The 22,150-nt window shown below is 41.9% G+C and overlaps 1 protein-coding gene across 1 annotated transcript in view; it reads left to right on the plus strand.

Moving 5' to 3' along the window:
* The first annotated feature begins 13,303 nt into the window (after positions 1-13,303).
* stk11ip (serine/threonine kinase 11 interacting protein) overlaps positions 13,304-22,150 on the plus strand; it is a 117,419-nt gene continuing 108,572 nt past the window's right edge. Inside the window, exons 1-6 of the mRNA XM_080720561.1 lie at positions 13,304-13,333; positions 14,413-14,483; positions 17,922-18,124; positions 18,944-19,018; positions 20,406-20,501; positions 21,139-21,246. Coding sequence (XP_080576687.1) covers positions 13,323-13,333; positions 14,413-14,483; positions 17,922-18,124; positions 18,944-19,018; positions 20,406-20,501; positions 21,139-21,246 — 564 coding nt within the window. The 5' untranslated portion in view covers positions 13,304-13,322. The remainder of the gene's footprint in view (positions 13,334-14,412; positions 14,484-17,921; positions 18,125-18,943; positions 19,019-20,405; positions 20,502-21,138; positions 21,247-22,150) is intronic.

Raw genomic sequence — 22,150 nt, forward strand, 5'->3', positions numbered from 1 at the left:
ATGCTACTTAAAGCAGATTAATGTGTTGCTTTTTTTCCCTGCATAGTAAAGTTAATGGGACACCAACTCTAGCGGCTGATAACACCAATTTAGCTGTGTCTCAGAAAGGGTTATCATCAAAATATACATATAGAGCTTTTCAAAAATGCATGGTAACCTTTGCCACCTTTCGGATACCGACATCTCGTATGGCCCATAGACCGTGAATGCAGTTTTTACTATGGTGAAAGAAATGCAAATTGCCCTCTTTCCATGCCATACCTGACGGCAGCATTCAAGAGAATTGCCTTGCCCAAACTGTCCTGAACTTAAAATACAGCATCTCATGTTGAAAGAATTGTCATCTCTGTGCAGAAATCCATGCTGTACATTAGTGGCGTCAGTTCAGAAAAAGCTAAGGTATGGCAACATGACTGTCACGTTGCCATACCTTAGCAACAGGCATGATACATTTCTTTTAAGAAGTACATTCTATTTTCCCCCCCGTTTCTACGGTTTCTTGGGCTGGATATGGCAGCCTGCACGGTTGTTCAAGTGCAGCTAAACTTGGTATGTTAGTAAACGTGCCAAATTTACAATAATGCATTGCACCTGTGCAGCTGACTTGCGGAATCTGGGAATATACCATTGTGTCAAGATGGGGAGAATACAAGTGTGGAGAATATAATTATAATACCTTGTTAAAGTGACCATTTTGTTACATTTTGCATAGTTATTTCACTGTAATTTAACAGCATAATAACCAGCACAGATAGATGCAGGGCTGTATTAACCATTGGGCCGGTGGGGCCGTTGCCAGGGGCCCTTGGCTCTCAGGGGCCCTTGGGGGAACTGGGACGCGTGGTCATTGACAATTTACTAAAATCAAATGTATACGTTAATTAAAAATCAAATGTGTGGGCCCCTCCTCTGTTGTCTACAGGTGCTTTCTTGGCCCACAGATGATAATCATGGTTTAAAATCCGAGCTGGGTAGTGCGTGTCGGGAGGGAGGGGGGGGGGGGGTATGGTGGAGGGTGGGGGGGCCCTAAAAAAATATCGTCCAGGGGCCCTCGCGGGGGTTAATCCGTCCATGGATAGACGAAGAGACATTCATGGATTTTTATTTAAAAGTAACTTTTATTTTCCCCCCTGGACCCTGCATACCCCTGCCATACCCAATTGACGCCCCTGCTGTACATCGCCACATCTCCAGTATTCACTTGATTATGCTTAATTTAGTGTGGTATCAAATACCAAAAATAGCCGACCTCCGAGCTCACTACACATCGCAGCGCGACGCCTTGTGAACTCGGAGGTCTGCTATTTTCAATATTCTCACCAAAAGACCCTTTTAGAAATGTCAGCCCCTGCCTCTCTAACATTCTCCGCACGTCCCTGATCAGCGGGCCCTTCCCCAAAAGTACCCAGAATGCATGAATAAACAAACAAACAAACAAAAGCACTATGTCCCCGCGTGGAAAACACCTCCCCCTAGCGCGGCTGTCATGTCCATTGACACTCAATTAAAAGTCTCCAGCTGCGATGGGACATAAAACGCCAATGTACAGTAATGTTACTGTGCAACGTATGCTGCGAATGTTTCCGATCGATCAGCGAGGGCCAAGACTTGAGGTGTCGCGCCTCCTGGCCAAACAAGCGCCTATTAACCCCCAGACCAGTGCGGTGGGCTAATCGCTGTTTATCCAAGAGCGCAGGAATAGAAGCGGAATGTTGTAACCTTACACTGCTAGCAACCGAGACGGAATAGTAGATATAAATGCAGATTATTTTGTTTTGTGGGTGGCCCCTGATTTAAGCCTCAAAGACCTGCGTGAACGCGCCCCGAGTCGCGTTAGATCTTAACCACTTTAACCGTTATTTTATGCTTTAGCTATTGAAAAATAGCAGATATACAAGCTTGCAGATCTGCTATTTTTGAAAAAGTCGTGAAAATGTGTGCAAGTCTTTGAATATCTTTGACCCGATCACGACTTCTAAAATCCTTCCTCTGAATCAGTGGATCTGAAACTTTTCCATGTCAAGGAAGGACCCCCAAAACGACAGGTATTTGGCAGCGGAACCCCCATCTCAAAATATGTTGTTCCAGGGACCCCCCCGAAGCAAATATTTGAGTTACAAAAAGTTTGCTTTGAAAAATGTATATTGAAAAAACGCTGTGAGCTCGTATATCTGCTATTTTTCAATAGCTATAAAGTATCAAATAATTCCAGGTCTTAAAGGGTTAATACTATTTGGCCCCATTCACAATCGGCACCCTTAGCTGGACTTTGGGGTCGGAGGAGAGGGGGGAAAAAAAACGCTATATTTGAAGCCGCCCTGTGTCTCGGGGGGGGGGGGGGGGGGGGGGGTAGGGTGATGCCCAGGGGCGTCGCACCAAATTCTGGGCCCTGGGTACAAGGATTCGCTCACGTTTTGTGCTTTAACTATTGAAAAATAGCAGATATACAAGCTGCGAGTTTGTAGATCTGCTATTTTTGAAAAATCGTGAACATTTGTGCAAGTCTTTGAATATTTCCAATCCTTCTCAGGATTTTTGAAAAACCTATGTTTCTATTCTATGTCACTTAGTGGCGCTCAAAGATTTTCATGTGAAGGACCCTCAAAATGATGCGTATTTGGCCACTGACCCCCACATCAAAATATAGTTACGAGGTCCCCCCCAGAAGAAAAATTTGAGTTACAAATGTTCGCTTAAAAAATACATACATTCAAAGATTTGTACACATTTTCACAAGTTTTCAAAAATATCTAAAAGCTCACAGCGCTGTGAGCTTGTATATCTGCTATTTCAATAGCTAAAGTATAAAATAACGAAGGCCCCTCCACCTTGGGCCCTAGTAACTCAGTCCCACATTTCCCCCCCTTGTAACGCCCCTGGTGATGCCCCCCGAGGGGTTGTTTGCACACAGAACCTCACATGTCATCTCACGAAAACCATGGATGGAAACGGAGCGGTGGAGAAGACTTGGACGTTCTTGGGGCCGGGATTTGCTCAGTGTCTGGGGATGGCCACGGGCTAATAGGCCTAGCAGGCCGCAGTGTCTGACCATGTGTGCAGTGTAATCCCCACCAAGGTCAGTTACTTAAATTGCCCCCCATGGAATTGTTAAGTAAACACAGACTCTGGATAAACTCCACATTGATATAGAGAGAGGTATGGGGATCATGGATGCACTGTAGGTTACAAGTAAACAAGTACACAGAGAGAGTTTTGTACAGTGTGAGCATCGGCTCATCACGTCTTGTGCTGTTGAGCTCCTAAACTCGAGCGGCGTTTTTTACGCTGTAACCACATTGACCCTGCCGACCCTATTTCGGTCAAAGTTTCAAAAAAATGTAAAAACCTATACCTTATCCATTTCACAGAGAGATTTTTGCAAATTCTCAAAAGTTTGAATTCATGTATTTATTTCAAAAATTGCAGATCTACAAGCTGATGGGCTATTTCCGCTATTCGTCGTACAAAGCATAGCTTAAGTCAGTGTTTCTCAACCTTTTTTCTGGATGGGCACACTTTTCATGTCCCAAGAATCCATGGGCACACCAACATAATACGGGGGTGTAAATATCGTCACTGTCGGGAAGAAACCTTGTATCTCCAAGTTTCAAATGTGTACGTTTCTTCGCGAAGTAAAGCCCTGCTTCATCATACAAGGCTGTCGCACAACAGTAGTGAAAACAGCAGATCTACAAGCACACAATGCCTCGCACCGCGAGGCAAGCAGTTTCAAGGGGCACACTTGACCCTTCTCAGGGGCACACCAAAGGTCCCCAGGCACAGTGGTTGAGAAACACTGGCTTAAGAAATAAGTGCAAATCTCTTACTTGTCTTACACATGTTTAGATGATGGGAGGAGAATGTCAGAATATAGATGTAGCTAAGTAAAAAAAAAAAACTAGCCTAGGCTACGTATACTGTGTAATGTATCAGTGTATGGAGTATGTATTGATTCAAAGACAAATCACTGGTGATGGCTTAGATTAGAAAGACTTCACTGAACATCAAATGTGTAGCTTGTGATTAGTGATAAATGATAAATCACCCTCCTAATCTAGCAGTGTAATACACTCTGCACGCTACACATTGATATGTTGTCTCAGTCCAAAAGAATTGTCAAGAAATGCCACCTTTTGACTTTGTAAGGTCAATTTAAAGAGGTACTGTCACCTAAAGGGGTTGAGGGGCAGATTACACTGTGACATGAGCTTCTCTGAAAACGGTCTGAAACAGTCTGAAGCTCATGTCACAGTGTAATCTGCCCCTCGCCCCCCAACAACAGCTGACCAGTACAGTAAGTAGTAGTCATACAGTTAGGCTATACAGACAATTCATTTGATTGGCTTATAATTGCACATCCCCACAATTACATCATAAAAATATAAACTTGTTTGTTAAGATGATTCTTAAAGTGACAGTAACCATTTACGTGACAGGCCCCCTTTAAGTATACTTTAATGTTTCTGCATGCGTCCAAGCTTTGCAAATAGCTTCCCTTTGATACTGCCAAGCCTTACATAATTTCAAAACTGTAGCGGTCTACTAAGTGATCATCTTTGACATCATTGATAACCATTTGTTTCACAGCTATTTTCTTTATCAACCCGCATGATGTATGACAGTGTAATCCTACTGCTGGCCGCACATTTTATACTGATTAGCTATTGAGTGAACTAACATTTTGCACAGATCGCACAACCAGGCGAGAGAACGACCACAAAATGAGGCTGCACTGCAAAGCAACCCCTGATGTTGTCTGCTCACTTCTCAAACTCTGACAACGCGAGCGAGTGCATGGTTTTGCTTTTGGTCTTGATTAAAGTTAATTAAAGTTTCCTTTGCTTGCTTGGCCCACTGATTGGATAACCAGGGGCGAGAGGGATGGGGGTCTGTGTGGAAAAGCAATTTATCATCAGATTTATGGCCCCGTATAAAAACCAGAGTCATACACTTTACGCAGTGCTCTCTCTCGTGCGAGGGCACCCAAACAGCCAGGGACGTGCTGGGCCCCTGAATCAGCCCGGGAAAAAGAGTTGGAGAGGCCCTCATTGCGCGCTATAGAGAGAGATCTCTCTCCATAGCGCTGCTGCTACTCAAAGATTTGCCATTTCAGATCGTGACAAGTGACATGCCAGTGGGCCAATTACATGAGTTATATTTCGTCGTTGTCGGGTGGAAATATTTCGTCGTTGTCGGGTTTTGGAAATGTCCAAAACCGTACCGTTTGTTTTGTATTTATCATTTAAAAAATGAATTAAACTAGTGAAAACAGCCGATCTACAAGCACACAACGCCTCGCACCGCGAGGCGTTGTGTGCTTGTAGATCTGCTGTTTTCACTACTTTTGTGCGACGGCCTTGTATGATGAAGCAGGGCTTTGCTTTGAGAAAAATTTTACACATTTGAAACTTGGAGGTACGAGGTTTCTGCCCGACAGTGACGATTTACTTTGTTGGCCGCCCAGCCCCCAAAATAGAACGAAGGCCGACATTTTATTTAGATTTTTTCCTAATGGCCGGCCTGGACCGGCCGGGAATGAACCGGCCGTTCGGGAGTTGTCCCGCTTTTCCCAATGGCCAGCACGTCCCTGCAAACAGCCACATTATTGTATATTTGTTTATTTCCGAGGCCATGTGTTGTGAATCCCGAACAAAGAGCGCGACGCCACTAAGTTACATGTTGTGTGCTCAGAGGGGATTTGGGAAATCTCCACGATCATTTTATGGTCTAGCAATGTCACACAAAGGACACGGTCAGTTAGCTTTCGGGGCCATTTGTTTGAACGTCACATTGCCTAAGAAGGGGGATCATAAGGAATTTGGAAAGAAATCACAATGAGGTTTTCCCCAATGCACACACAGCTGGTTGAGAATCCCTTCAGCTAATGTAATGTTAGCAACATCTGAATGGAAATGTTTACCGAATTACAGTACATAAATCCTACATGGAAATGTTCACATCACAAGTCCCAAATGGAAAAACGTGTGTGTGTGTGTGCGCGCGCGTGTGTGTATGCACGCGCGCGCACCCGTGCGTGTGTGCATGTGTTTGTTTGCAACCTAGCAACAAGGGATGCATGTGCAAATCAGGAAAGTACTTGGTTTATTTGCTCATGCAAATCGCCCTGAAAATTCTGTTTTGAAGCCACATAGTGTAATGCGTTCTCGATTGAAAATGACAAGATGTAACCTACTTACGTACTTTATTTATTCACATTGTCTGGAACACATGGTTCTGCAAACTATACGAATCTAAAATATCAATTTGTCTGATGTTCTGAATACATTTTGTATAATAAATCTTGTATAATAAATCTTGTATAATAAATCTTGTCTCTTCCAGTCTCTTCTAGGGCATTCACAAATAGTGATTTTTAGTATTCGAATTAGTCGACCTCAAAGTATTCAAATAGTCGAATATTCGACAGGACTGACCAAACTGTCAAATATTAAGTAAGCAAGAGGCGAACATTGTGAAAATACTATTGCTATTTTCACAATATTTATCTGCGGAACAGAGTCACATTAAATGTAATACCTACAATTCCAAGTGCTTGTCAGGGTGGGGGTCCCCAGTTCAAATATGTTTATTTTGGGGGTCACGGCCTAAAAAGGTTTGAGAACCCCTGGTATAGAGCATTTACAAATTCATCCACCAGGGGCATTGACAACTCATTCTTATGACTTCCTAGCCAAGCTTTATAAACTATATATTTTTTAAAGAGAATATTCGAATATTTGGTGAATGCCCTAGTCTCTTCTAGGATCTTGTAGATTTACTGAGATTCTTTTTTTATATTTAAGTTCATGGGTCCTGCAATTCAGGGGTGAAAATGATTACCAGAAATCACTATTCAAGTATTTTGTTGCTAAAATGTCCCTTATGCAGACTAGTTATAAGTACCGTACTTCAGACATGCTTGAAAAATGAGTCAAGTCTCATTTAACCTCATACACTCTATTTTGGTATTGGTTTTACTTTTAGTACGTATTATAACGACCTGACCCTCGCCAGGCCCAACCCAAAATAGTCGGGGGCCTTAGGGAGATAGAATGGTAATTTCGTGCTAATCAGTCTAAAGGTGCCAAATTTTGCACATGAGTAGCCCAGGGCATGCTCTAATGATTTAGCTAGGGCGCCCGAGTCAGCGACCTTCGGGTTCGCCACAGCGACCAAATCAAGTTGGGCTCCCATCGACTTTCTATACAGGAGGGAAATACCCATATTATTTAAGTAGGATGTGAGGGGTCTAACTAGGGGTTTGTCATGATGCTGAATCCATTGCAAGCATTTGTTTTGCACAAAAAAACATTCCCTGGGCTACAAATGGCCCCAGAAAACGATGGTTTAGAGATGAAAAGTGATGAGTCATCACTTTTCATCAGTTTCATCAGTTTTGTGGGCATTTTCTGTGGCCATTTGTAGCCCAAGGAATGTTTTTGTGCCAAAATGCTTGCAATGGATTCAGCATCATGACAAACCCCTAGTTAGACCCCTCACATCCTACTTAAATACCAAGAAAAAAACTGTTTTTCTGGGTGTTTTCTTCCTGTATAGAAAGTCGATGGGAGCCCAACTTGATTTGGCCGCGTGTGGCGACCCCGAAGGTCGCCGTCTCGGGTGCCCTCGCTAAATCATTAGAGCAAGCCCTGGGCTACATCTGTGCAAAATTTGGCGCTTTTAGACTGATTAGCACGAAAGATCCCTAAGGCCTCCGACTGAAATGCTATTTTACCAAGTGAGCAGTTCAGAAATATTCACCGCCTGTTTGCCACTGAACAATTCCACCAAGTATGACTGTACACACCACAAAAAACAACAACATGACTGTACATTGTGCAATTTCATTTCACCCAATTAAATCCCAACCAAAACGATGACCTCAACAGGCAAGATATATGTGCAGTTCAGAAATATGTAGGCTACTTGTTTGTCACTGAACAAGTCATACCAAGTCTTACTGTATACACGCCACAGAAAAACAACAAAGAGACTGGATACTGTATAATTTGGCTCATTTTTATGTTAACCAATTAAATCGAGCCGAACTTGGCTTACTCAGCATGCCTGCCAACCCTCCATGCACTCAGCACGATTGATGGAGCTATGCGATGTGGTCACAGCTCCTGCTGCGTAAAAATGACCAAACCGGTGACTGCCATAAAACTGGGCTTTTTATTGGTGCTGTGGCTCGGATATGGCTGAATCAACCAGTGGCGTCAGTTCAGCAAAAGCTAAGGTATGGCAACATGACTGGTGTCTTGCACGCGCGCCTTCTCGCGTGCCTTAAAGGGATATTTCACTTTCAAAAGAACTTTTGGTAATTTTATCATCTAATCAGGCTTTTATGAACACCCTGAACAGTTGTTAATTTGCTTGATTCAATATTTAGATATTTTATGTAAATGGTATCAGGCCCTCCAGGCCCAGGGCCTCTCCCCACACACTCACACCCATTGTAACTTCAAACTTCATTTTAACCATGATAGATTCATTAAAAACACCCATTATTTTTTCTGGTGACTCATATTACCCTCCTAATACGTGAGCAGGCCGTGTTTTTTCGATAAAGTTTTTCATTTATTTTTAATAATTATATTTTGTATTTCATTTTTTTCCATTTTCCCAAATAATTATACAAAATAAATGAAAAACGTTATTGAAAAAACACGGCCTGCTCACGTATCAGGAGGGTAATATGAGTCACCAGAAAAAAATAATGTGTGTTTTTAATGAATCTATCATGGTTAAAATGAAGTTTGAAGTTACAATGGGTGTATGTGGGGAGAAAAGCCCATAAGGTGTTTCCCTGTTGAAAGTGGAATATCCCTTTAACAAAAGGCATGATGAATTTATTTTAAGAAGTACATTTAACCTTTTTGCCCCTGTAGCCAAGGTATGGCAGCAGCCATACCTTGCCATACCCAATTGACGCCTCTGGAGTCAACCTCTGCCAGCTGGCACCTGTGGGTTGAGCTGGTGAGTTTGAACCAAAGATGAGTGTACTGCATGATTGGCTAAATTATGGGTTTGGACCCCAAGCTTGTCTACTATGGGTGCTCACATGATGGGAGTTGGAATTTAGCATAATGACTTCTCAGGATTTCTTGTTTGCTTGTCCACTTAAGCCTTATTTTTATACTTTGTTGTACAATGCTGTCACGTAAAAGTAATGAATAGTAGATATATGCTTTTTTTTTTTTTTTTTTTTGAAAATCCTTGGCCAAGATACGGATGCCAGGTTGAAAAGTGGCTAAGCAACCCATGTTGAATTACTGTAAATGACCAATGTAGAGTACTGAATCACTGTAAATTGCACGCTTCTCTAAAACAGTGGTTCTCAACCTTTTCAGGCCACGGTCCCCAAAATAATCATATTTTAACTGGGAGTTAAACTAAGAGTTGAGGCAATACATTTTGTATAACACAGTTCTATTGTGAAAATAGCAGATCTACATGCTGTCATGCTCACAACACCTCCTTTCACAATTTCTGCCTCTAATATTTGACAATTTGGCCAATGTTTAATTTGTCTTTTTAGAGGTATTAAAAAGTCCTTCAATTGTCACTTTAGAAATTATGTTGGTTTGTTTACCGTTGAGTGAAAAAAAAAAGAAAGACTATGTTTCACATTAAGTTAATCATCTGGCAAGGCATCTGGGACAAGCTGTACCATAACAAGATAGGCTTTACCGAAACAATAGTTACTGAGGCCTACTGAAGGCCTTTCGACTCCTAACAATTATCAAGTATTAGCATCATCATAAAGACCCACATATTAATATAATCAATGAACACATGATCTACTCTAACAACGTCACACATAATCAATCATGATAATATCTAATCTACTACAGGACCCCCATAAATCATTCGGGGACCCCCCTGCTCTAAAGGGTGATTTATACTTGGTTGCACGACATGACGCACGGCCAAGTATACAGTAAGTCAGGCATGAGGCAGCCTGTGACAGATTGGTTGAGGGGTAGATCTACAGACGTGTTCAACAGTGGCATTGTGAATGTGTAATACTGTAATAGCCCCAGTTGATCAGTCTACCGTCACCCAGATTGTGTATGACATAACATTTAAAAAGGCACAAAGCTAAAACCTATAGATCAGGGGTCTTCGACATTTTCAGGCCCGAGGACCTCTTAGTTTAGAGAGAGATTAAGCAGGGACCCGGACCCCCACAACCTTTTCATAGTTTCCATATAGTTGAGAGATGAAGCAGGGACCCCCACAACCTTTTCAGAGATTCCATATAGTTTCATTGTTTGACAGATCATCAGTGTATTTTGTATTCATGTCAATGTGTGTTTTCAGATATTTAACCTCTTGAACTGTCAATACTCGATAAACTTGACCTTTCACTCTGTACTTAGTCTGTTCTTTTTCCCCTCTACACCAAACCTCTTTGCCAAAAATTGCCGATCTACAAGCTCACAGCGCCTCACAGCGTGAGGAGTTGTGAGCTTGTAGATCTGCTATGTTTGGCTAAAGTTCACAGAATATGGATGCTATAGGATTCAAGTGGTTAATATAAAAAAGGAGGAAAAAAAGTCACACAAAGATTTGGAGGACACCCTGTAGTAACTTTGAGGACCCCCTAGGGGTCCCGGACCCCCTGTTGAAGACATCTGCTATAGATCATAGGCAACTGGCAGAGGGCCAAATGTGGCCCCCACCTTCACACAGGTTAATCGGAATATATTGATTTCAGCTTTTCCAATTCCAAATATGTAAACATGACTTGCCACTTGAATGACTTCAGTCTATATTTGTAGCTTATAGTACTAGTCTTTTTTTTTATGTCCAATGTATTTGTATTTAAGTTCATAAAGGTTTACGGTAACATAAAAACATATAGTGCATTTGAAAATAAATAAAAAGTTTCTTTTCAAGATTTCAATAAAAAAAATGGCTAAGAATAATTCAAGATTCCAATTCAAAGCTATTCAAATCCAATTGAAAGCTATTTTTACCATTTTTGACTGCAATGTGGCCCTCTGGAGGCCTCTCCATCATCAATGTGTCCCACCCCTGCTATTGGTATTTATTTCTGTGTGTGTGTGTGTGTGTGTGTGTGTGTGTGTGTGTGTGTGTGTGTGTGTGTGTGTGTGCGTGCGTGCGTGCGTGCGTGCGTGCGTGCGTGCGTGTGTGTGTGTGTGTGTGTGTGTCTCTGTGTGTGTGCGACTGTGCGTGTGTTGATCCTTGCGTTAGTGCACCACTCAGTGGTTACATACATACTAGTCTGGGATCACTTAACTTTTCAAGGTTTGATCCGGTGGGGAGAGGAAACCACTTTACGCCATGTTGTAGTACTCCACGGACTACAATTTGCCGGAACTATCAAACCGGATTCAGTTTTAACCCAAAATAATTCCCTGCGCTCAAGGACATACTTTTAGGGCCTACCTAATAAACTCCTTGATGCGGCGTAGTTTTGCTTTTGAAAAATGTGTTTGGGATATGCATCTTTTATTCCAACTCGTAGCGACTGGCAAGACTACACTAGACTACTCGAGCATATTAATAGGGATTGGGGAAACAAACGGAGGAAACCAAAACAAAGCGACGCTGCGTCTTCGGCTTGTGGTTTCCGCCTAGAGCGGATCAAACCGCCCGTTGTTAACGATCACCAGGCTTTCTCTCAGAAAGTCTGGTGAGGCGAGGTTACATACATACAGTACATACTGTAGAACTATATTAGATCATTACACCCCATGTTGTCAGCTTTAGCATTTTGTTATCAAATTGTATTCATATGACAAGAAAAACAGAAAGATGTTCATCACAAGATTAACTATTTACACTAAGAGATTTTTTTATCTGGAAAAAGAGATTTTTTTAATGTGTTATCTGGCCCAGTGGGAATGGGCCTTTATGCAAAGAGCACACATGGAGAAAGCGCCTCTTTTGACACACCAGGGCCACCGTAGAGGCTGCCTGTCTCACCCTCACGTGACTCTAAAAAATGTCAACATCGTTCCTACTCGACCCAAAGACACTCGAGTTGTGTCACATTTCCCCCCCTTGCTTCAGCTTTATCTCATGGAATGAGTTTGGAATGAGTGGAATGTGTTTCTAAGAAGATATTGGACGTATTAACTGTCACCGCACAGGTATGTTGCGCTTCGTGTCACTGTCTGGACTGAAATTGAATGTTGTCAGACAGTCAGAGGGAAGTGGCTACACACTACAGTCACTAGCATGCATTCCATACAGTGACAGACTGACAGGAATAAATGTCATAGCTTTTTATATGGTGACATGTTAGGATGGGAACCATGGTTAACGGTAATTTTAAATTATGTGTCTATGTGTTGTTGATGTTGTTAGACAGTCGCAACGTTCTCAAAGTGGGGTCCATGAGGGAGTTCCAGGGGGTCCCCATCAGCTAAATTATAGATAGGAACTAGCCCTGAATACAGGACGCTCATAGCGTCCTGTATTCAGGGCTAAGATAGGAACCAAATGGACCCTTGTCATGGGTCTGTAACTCAGAGAGTTAAATTAACATTGATTTCACAATATAAATTGTGGTCTCGGAGATAGAAAATCCCATTAAATGGGGGTCCGTAGCCTATAGTGCATGTAAAACTGGACGTCCTTGAACATTTAAATGGTTGAGAATCACTGCTAGAGCCATAGAAATGTTCTCTTATGGGGGTCCCTGGCGTATTTTTTCACATGGGGGTCCGCGTGCTAATATTATGTGTCAATTTGGGGGTCCTTTACATGAACATGTTTGAGAACCACTGCTCTAGGTCTGCTGTTGAGCTGCTAGACTCTACAGATAGGACATGTTGTCAGACACTTCTCCAGTTTCGACTGCACAACAGCATGGATGGACTAATTAAGGACCAATTCAGGATTGATCACAATATATAATGTTGCGTTTTATAGTTTTCACATACTGTACATTAAAGAGATTGATTTGCCAAACCATACCAAACCAAAGCCAAAATGTGCCATTTGGAACTTTCTTATCGTATTGTAGCCTAAATCAAAATATAGATACTCTCACACAACATAAAAATTCAATTTGGTCCAAGACAAGTTGATTTTCTGTGCAGTGTTTGTGAACAGAGTTGACAGGTAATACATTTGGAGCTTAATCTGTTCACGTAGCAACACAATTTGCTTTACTCCACTGTTTACAAAAATGACTGATTAATGCAAACAAACGTTACATCCACAAAATACAGTTCAAAACCAGCCTGTTCTTTTGTATTATAGTGCTAGATCAGCCAGGTGGTCCCCGGCTTTCCGGTGACCACCAGTGGTCCCAGAGAGTGTTCCAGGTGGTCCCCAGCTAAATGATGGAGAGGTAACCACCAAAGGGACCCTTATCAATCTTTAACTCTTGAGAGCGAAAATGAAACCAAATGGACTTGTTGCGCTTAGCGTTAAATCATTGTTACTTAACCCATTTAGGCCTAGGATTATTGAATGCTTTAACTATTGAAAAATAGCAGATATACAAGCTCACAGCGCGGCACCGAGTGCCGCACTGCGAGCTTGTAGATCTGCTATTTTTGAAAAAAAGTCGTGAAAATGTGTGCAAATCTTTGAATATATGTATTTTCAAAGCGAACGTTTGTAACTCAAATTTTGCTTCTGGGTGGTCCCTGGAACTAGATATTTTGAATTGGGGGTCCGTGGCCAAATAAATATCATTTTGGGGGTCCTTCACATGAAAAGGTTTGAGCACCACTGACATAGTAGTCTCTCAAGAACAGACTAACTGAGCTCCAGTTAAGTGAAAAGGACCTTTTCTTTGACGATGGCTGGCCAGATTGCTGACATAGAAACATAGGTTTTTTTCCAAAAATCTTAGGATTCAAAAGACACTTATAGAATCGGGTCAAAATTCTAATTTTCACGATTTTTCAAAAATAGCAGATCTACAAGCTCGCAGCGCGGCACTCGGTGCGGCGCTGTGAGCTTGTATATCTGCTATTTCTTTATATTTTAAAACATTTTAAAATATTGCGTCATAATGTGTTCAGGCCTAAATGGGCTAATTTACAAGAAGTCCACTCAATTAGAGAATGTAGAATAGAATTGTTATTTTGATCAACGTTTGCCTGTTCTCTTTCCTATGGTACCAACATCAATACAGCATGGACAAAATCATGCAAAACAATGCATGAGAGATGAATCTCTCTCCACGTAAATGCGTCGAGTATATGGCTGTGCTATGGAATACATACAAATACAATACAGTTTGGAATGTAAGCCATGCTAGGGCTAAGGAAAATCAAAATGTCTCGACTGCTCATTTGTTACCTTTTGGTCATTGACTGGGCTTTTTATGTCAATGAATAGTGATTTACATCGTAAGCTTTTGCTGGTGCTTAGTTTTTATTGCTGTACATTAATTTCCCTTTGTCTGAAACTTTACAGGATGGCTGCAGTGTCCCATGCTGGCCAATCCTCCCTCATACACAGCCTGGCCAAGCTTCTCCGAAATGACGGTAAAGTTTAACCTACACCACGACATGCTCCGTTTGAACATGATTGAGACTAAAATCGTACTCGAGACATAAGCATTACATTTTAATAAAAGCAATGAATTGAGTGTGTAAAAATCTTTTGTACTGGAGGGTTCAAGGGTATGAAAGACAGAGCAGACAACAACATTTCTCATTGCATTTTCTTTGTAAGAGACGGTTTGTAAATAATGTGCAACATTTGTCTAAAAGTGTGGTTTACGGTTACTAAACTATTAGTTTAGTAACTGAACTGTAGCGTGGTAGTTAGCACACCGGTTGGTTAGGATATTAACCACATAATTACGATGCCAATATCTTCTCCGCTGTGCACTTCTTCCCCTCTCTCTGTATCAGAGAGAGTAGTGTTTGGTAGGGCTGTCATGATTATGACATTTTACAAGGCGATTCAAATAATTGCGATTAACTATTTAATTGTGTATTTGTCGTTGACAATTACATTCATGTTTGGCTTTTAGGCTTTGAAGTTGCGCATGGCAATCATGACACATAACTTAAATATACAAAGAAATGACTGATATATTTGATAATTTTATGCTTAAAAAAAAAACATTGATAGTGGAAATAGCCGATCTACAAGCTCACAACGTGTTGCATCGCGATGCGTTGTGAGCTTGTAGATCTGCTATTTCCACTACTTTTTGAAAGTGTTTGTAATTTATTAACATTTCTCAATATGGAAACGATTATGACGATTATGCAAAATAATTGCGATTAGACGATTATGTAATAATTGTGACAGCCCTAGTGTTTGGCAATGACAGGGACTTTATACATGAGGAGGGAAGTGACAAAAATGACCCCAGTGTAAACTGCACATGCACGCACATACACTACTCAAAGCCACGCTGAAGAGCAAGTCAGCATCTTAATACATTAGTTAAACAGATAGACTGGATGGTTGTTTTTAGTTTGGATGCTTTAGGTCTTGGACAGGGGTCTTCAACAGGGGGTCTGGGACCCCTAGGGGGTCCTCAGAGTTACTACAGGGGGTCCTTAAAATCTTGGTGTGATATTAACCACTTGAACCCTAACGTCTATATTCTGAGAACTTTAGCCAAAAATATTTTCGGCAAAGTGGTTTGGTGTAGAGGGGAAAAAGAGAAGACCAAGTACAGAGTGAAAGGTCAAGTTAATTAAGTATTGATAGTTCAATTGGTTAAAGCTATACTGTGTAAGATGCTCAACTAGTGGTCAGTAGCCCTATAGCAAACCGCGATCGCGTTCGCGTCTTTCGCCCGTTTTTCGTACCTTCACACCCCCGCGTCTGCCTCCACAACGCCGAGAGCTATCTTTAGAGGGGTCCCTGGTTCCTGTGCGTTCAGGCATTCCGGAGAAACGGACTACTTCACCCTGCCTGGTAGGCGAGATTACCTTTTGAGTAAAGAGACACACGGGCGACTACAAATATGGCGACCCCACTTCAAGATGCGCTGTGATTGGCCGGTAGTGTACCATGTGTGCATGATCGGCGATGTGATTGGGCAACGTATACACAACGTATACAGATGATGCAGATTACGTCATTTTGGCGCGAAATCCGGTCCACGGCCAGGATCATAGAAAACATATAAAGAGAAGGCTTCAGAAGCTGAAAATAACGGAGTGGGTGTTCTAAAACTTTAGCGATTTAACAGTTAGGACAATTTTAAGATTTGTTTTATAAAAAAAGTTACATGGTACAACTTTAAATATCTGAAAACACAAATTGACATGAATCCAAAATACACTGGTGATTGTGCTGTCAAACAATGAAACTATATGGAATCTATGATAAGGTTGTGGGGGTCCCTGCCTGCTTCAACTCTCTCTCAACTAAGGGGTCCTCGGCCTTAAAACTTTGAGGACCCCTGGTCTTGGATAATGGTATGCTGCCATAAACACTACTAATGTTATGAAGTCATGAGGTGGTGGATAAATGCTGCATTTTGGGGACTAGACAGCGCTCCAGTGACACATAGTGGCTTATTTAGGCTACTGCCTTATGTCACACTTTTGCCCCTTCTCTTATCTCTGGCACCATTGGCCCTATCCATGCCAAACTTTGCACACACACTCCTTGGATGGCAAATCACAACCTCCTGATTTTTCACTTGGCCCTCTTTTAGCGACACCATCATCAGGCAGATTTTTGCAAAACACATTTTTGGACACCGCCCCTACAGAGTGTGACCTAAAATCCTGCGTAGCGGTACACAGTATCTCTAAAGTCACGTCATCAACATGGATAATAACTAGACTAAAACGTTAGGGAGGGACTAGTGGAGAAGAGATGAATAAAATGAAATTTTATTCAAAAGACCATGACTAAAACTAAATCAAAATTTGCTGTCAAAAACAATACTGAATCCTGGGGCACGGTGGCGCAGTGGTTAGCGCTTCGCCTCACAGCTAGAAGGTCCTGGGTTTGATTCCCGCCGGGGGACGCTGTGGGTGCTGGGGGCGTGTTTCTCCCTCCGCGTCATCAGCGCCCACACCCTAGGTGGGGTCGGCGATAGGGCCTTTCTGTGTGGAGTTTGCATGTTCTCCCCGTGTCTCCTAGGGTTGATACCCTCACAAAAACATGCAGTAATCCTGGTCTCAATAATGCCTCCCCCTGGCCAGCCGGGGTGCCTGAATCCTGAAAGGAACTGGTTGGAATAACGTGTTCCTTCCACGCGCTACGTCCATCCCGGGGAAATCCCCCCTGTCAGGTGAAAAGAAACAACTTGAACTACTCATGCATTGAAGGAAGCATGAGGTCAGTCCGTTGTCTCCCCAGGCGCGGCAGAGGGAGAGCAGAGCCCAGGATTACAGCTTAGGCCAGGGGTCGGCAACCCAAAATGTTGAAAGAGCCATATTGGACCAAAAAAAAAAAAAAAAATCTGTCTGGAGCCGCAAAAAATTATAAAAGTCTTATATATCGTCGTTGTCGGGTGGAAACCTTGTACGTCCAAAACTTCATTTTGTATTTATCATTTAAAAAATGAACTAAACTACTGTAGTGAAAACAGCCGATCTACAAGCACACAACGCCTCGCACCGCGAGGCGTTGTGTGCTTGTAGATCGGCTGTTTTCACTACTTTTGTGCGTCAGTCTTGTATGATGAAGCAGGGCTTTAGGGCTTTAATTTGAAACTTGGAGATACGAGGTTTCTGCCCAAAAGTGACGATAAAAGAAATCGTTCCATCTCTTCCATATCTTTTTCCATTTTCATACATTTTTGAAAAAGCTCCAGGGAGCCACTAGGATGGCGCTAAAGAGCCGCATGTGGCTCGAGAGCCACGGGTTGCTGACCCCCGGCTTAGGCAATAGGCACTGGGTGAAAATGGGTTGCAAAATCGTGGGATAAAAAATATTAAAAAAAAAAAAAAAAAAAAAAAAAAAAAACAACAACACTGAATCATACCTCCCTCCCCCAGGTGACACGGTACTGGCGGGCAGCAGCACGTTGACCCTGGAGGCGTCCGGCCTGCAGCAGATGACCCGGCTGTTTGAGCAGCATCTGCTGTCCCGCAGCCAGCAGCACGGATTCCTGGCCCAGTCCTCCCACCCGGGGGACACGGTGTCACTGCTGCAGCTGCAGTTCCTCTTCGACATGCTGCAGAAGACCGTCTCGCTCAAGGTGGGTAGGGCTGTCACGGTCACCATTATGACATTTAACATGACGATTAATTGTCAGCCAAATAATTGCGTTTAGCGATTTAATTGTGTTTTTGTCGCTGACAATTACATTTCTGTTTGGCTTTTACAGTAGGCTTTGAAATTGCACAATTATGACACATAACTTGAATATACAAAGAAATCACTGACATATTTGACAACTTTATACTTAAAAAAGAACATTGATAGTGGAAATAGCCGATCTACAAGCTCACAACTCATGTTGTGAGCTTGCAGATCTGCTATTTCCACTATTTTTGATTATGTCAAATAATTGCGATTAGACGATTATGTAATAATTTTGACAGCCATAGCGATATGGTGATAATATCGTTGAGACGAGACAAAGTGTCCTACGATAAGCCTTTTCAGAGATATCGTATATATCGAACAAATGAAACCAAATGCACCCGTAAGGGTCCATTTGGTTTAATTTGTACACTGTCAGAGTTACATACTTGTAAGGGTCAATTTTAGACCGAAAGGAACCCAGAGAGTCCCTGGACCCCACTTTGAGGACCACTGGTCTAAATGGTCTGTTACTCCTTTTTCTTTTAGTTTTTGTTACCTTGTCAGGTGTTTGTACTGTTAAGTAACCAACATGAAAAAGAATCGTGATAAGATCGTGTATCGTGATACAGCTTGGAAAAATATTGTGATATTGTATTTTCCATATCGCCCACCCCTAGGTGTGATGTTGCTTTTGTGTTTTAGTATTTCAAGTGTCGTAAAGTTGGTGTTTGAGTTTAAAGTGTGTGTGACTTGATTCTTTTAACCCCAGCTCATCAACCCACCGGGTGAAAGGCTTCAGTCGGTGGTGAAGATCTTCCCGTTCAAGTCTCTCAAGTGTTTGGAGGTATTATTATGATCATGATTATTGTTATTATATCATAATATGTCAGAACTACTGGACAGCTGTCGTCAAATTCTCTTAAAGGGATATTTCACTTTCAAAAAAACTTTTGGGCATTTGATTGTCTAATCAAGCTTTTATGAACACCCTGAACAGATTTTAATTTGCTTGATTCAATATTTAGATATTTGATGTAAATGTTATCAGTCCTCCTCCAGGATGAGGGCTCCATACACACCCATTGTAACTTCAAACTCCATTTTAACCATGATAGATTCATTAAAAACACCCATTATGTTTTCTAGTGACTCATACTACACTCCTAATACGTGAGCAGGCCGTGTTTTTTTGATAACCTTTTTTCATTTATTTTTAATAATTCTTTGGGAAAATGGAAAAGATAGATACAATAAAAACGCATTAAAAATAAATGAAAAAAGTTATTGAAAGATCACAGCCTGCTCACGTATTAGGAGGGGTAGTATGAGTCACCAGAAAAAAAGAGGGGTGTTTTTGATGAATCTATCATGGTTAAAATGGAGTTTGAAGTTACAATGTGTGTGTGTGGGGAGCAGCCCTGGAGGAGGAGGGCCTGATACCATTTATGGTATATCAAATATCTAAATATTGAATGAAGCAAATTAATATCTGTCCGGGGTGTTCATAAAAGCCTGATTAGACGATAAAATGTCCAACAGTATTTTTTTAAAGTGAACTATCCCTTTAATACAGTATATTACTGGAAATACTGTATGTGGTCTTCCTAACTGTCTTCAGGCATTGACACTAAGGCTTGCCCACCTGCCCCCGGCAGGTAAATAAAACCTTCGGGAAGGTGGAGTTTGCTTTCAGGTTGCCCGACCGGGCAAGTGCTCATTTGAGAGGGGATGCGACCGTCTATAAACAAAACATGAGATATCTGTCTAAACACCTGAACGTGGCCAGAGCGCTCTGTCTTCTGGTCTGTGGAATGTGAAATAAGAGCACTGTTTACCTATAATGTGCTGTTTTTTTCTGTTGCTACACTTATGAAAGTAGAAAACCATAGACATATTCAATCATAGTTATGTAGTCATTTGGATTTGGAAGTACTGAGGTACAGTATGACATTTTTCATCGCACAGCCCCAGAAAATAAAGAAATAAGAGTTAAATTGAGTGGTAATTAGAGTGGTAATTAAAATCGTACAGTACGTATCATTTTATAATGGACAATTTACTTTCCGGGCAAGTGGGCATATGACCTTTGGGCAAGTAGAACATGACCTGTACTTGCCCGACAGGCAAGTGCCTCTGAGACCTTAGTGTCAACCCCTGGTCTTTCTTTGTTTGTTTGTGTCTTTTTTTCCCTGTCTGTCTGTCTGTCTGTCTGTCTGTCTGTCTGTCTGTAGTTGAAGCGTATCCCTCCCCACTGCCTGGAGGGCCTCAGAGGAGTCTACTCTCAACTGGAGGTCTTCACCTGCTCAAAAAGCCTCACTTCCCTGGAGGTATTGTCCTGTGTGCGTGCGTGCGTACGTACGTGGCGTGCGTGCGTGTGTAATTGTCTACAATAAAGAGACGATAAAGGCTAAGTAGTAGTGTTTATTTGGACCTGTGTGTGTGCCAGGGGCGTCACACCAAATCCTGGGCCCTGGGTACAAGGATTCACTGAGGGGCCCCCCATGAATGTTAACTATTGAAAAATAGCAGATATACAAGCTCACAGCGCGGCACCGAGTGCCGCGCTGCGAGCTTGTAGATCTGCTATTTTTGAAAAATCGTGAAAATGTGTGCCAAGAAACCTATGTTTCCATGTCAGTGATGCTCAAACTTTTTCATGTGAAGGACCCCCCCCCATCTCAAAATATTGAGTTCCAGGGACCCCCCCCCCAGAAGCAAAATTTGAGTTACAAATGTTCACTTAAAAAATACATATATTCAAAGATTTGCACACATTTTCAGGACTTTTCAAAAAATAGCAGAGCTACAAGCTCGCAGCGCGGCACTCGGTGCCGCGCTGTGAGCTTGTATATCTGCTATTTTTCAATAGCTAAAGTTACTAGGGCCCCTCCACCTTGGGCCCTAGTAACTCAGTCCCACTTTCCTACCCCTTGTGACGCCCCTGTGTGTGTGCTTTCATTCCAGGAGCTGTTGTCTCTTTGCGGTGGTGACCTGAGCTCTGCACTGCCTTGGCTGGAGCTACACTCTCTCAACTTCAGCTACAACTATATTGTCTGCCTTGACCAGTCACTGGTGAGAGACACACACACCAATGTTATTTTTGACAGCACATTTTGATTTAGTTTTAGTCATAGTCTTTTGAATAAAATGTCATTTCGTTTTAGTCATAATTTAGGCACCTGAAAAGTATTAGTTTTAGTCTAATTTTAGTCGACTAAATATCATACGTTTATACAGGTAGGTGACTAAATTTACAGTTGATTTAGTCAACTAAAATTTATTTTGGCAGGCCTTGATGGCATCGTAATGACTGATTTTTACACTTGGTCTGCGACGTGTTGTGAGCTTGTAGATCGGCTATTTTCAGCACGCAACACCTGAGAGCAACCAAACATAAAATGACTCTCTTCTCCACTAGTCCCACCCTAACGTTTTAGTCTAGTTTTTATTTTGTTGACGAAATTGTCAATATATTTAGTCTACTTTATTTGCGTTAACAAGAGGTTCTTGAACACAAAGATTAGCAGATGCACAAATTAGCTTTTGGCTTGGCTATTCTTGCAATCTGCAGGAGCCTATCTCCAGATTCTACAGCGTGAGGCAGCTTGGTGTACTACAAGTACACCCCCTGGACATGACGCTAGTACATCTCAGGGCTTACATTTGTTACCAAGCTGTATAATAGCATCCTTAAGACATTGGTACTTAAAGGGGCCCCACCATGCTTTTCAAAATATATATTTTATATAAATATTGGTCTATAATACGGTTTTATACAGGTTTTAGCCTAAACAACCACTGGGATATTGAAATTTCATATTCTGTCTGTCTCTAATTCCAAGCCGTTTCAGATGCAATACCAAAATGCCCTTTGTTGGCAACAGGGCGCTGTCTTTGGGCTAAAATTGGAACGATACAGAGAATATTAGAGAACCACGATGAGAACCATGTAGAGTCAATCGTAATCTTCTCTGTA

This window comes from Nannobrachium achirus, assembly GCF_963921795.1.
Source record: "Nannobrachium achirus genome assembly, chromosome: 24".
In the NCBI taxonomy this organism is placed as follows: Eukaryota; Metazoa; Chordata; class Actinopteri; order Myctophiformes; family Myctophidae; genus Nannobrachium; species Nannobrachium achirus.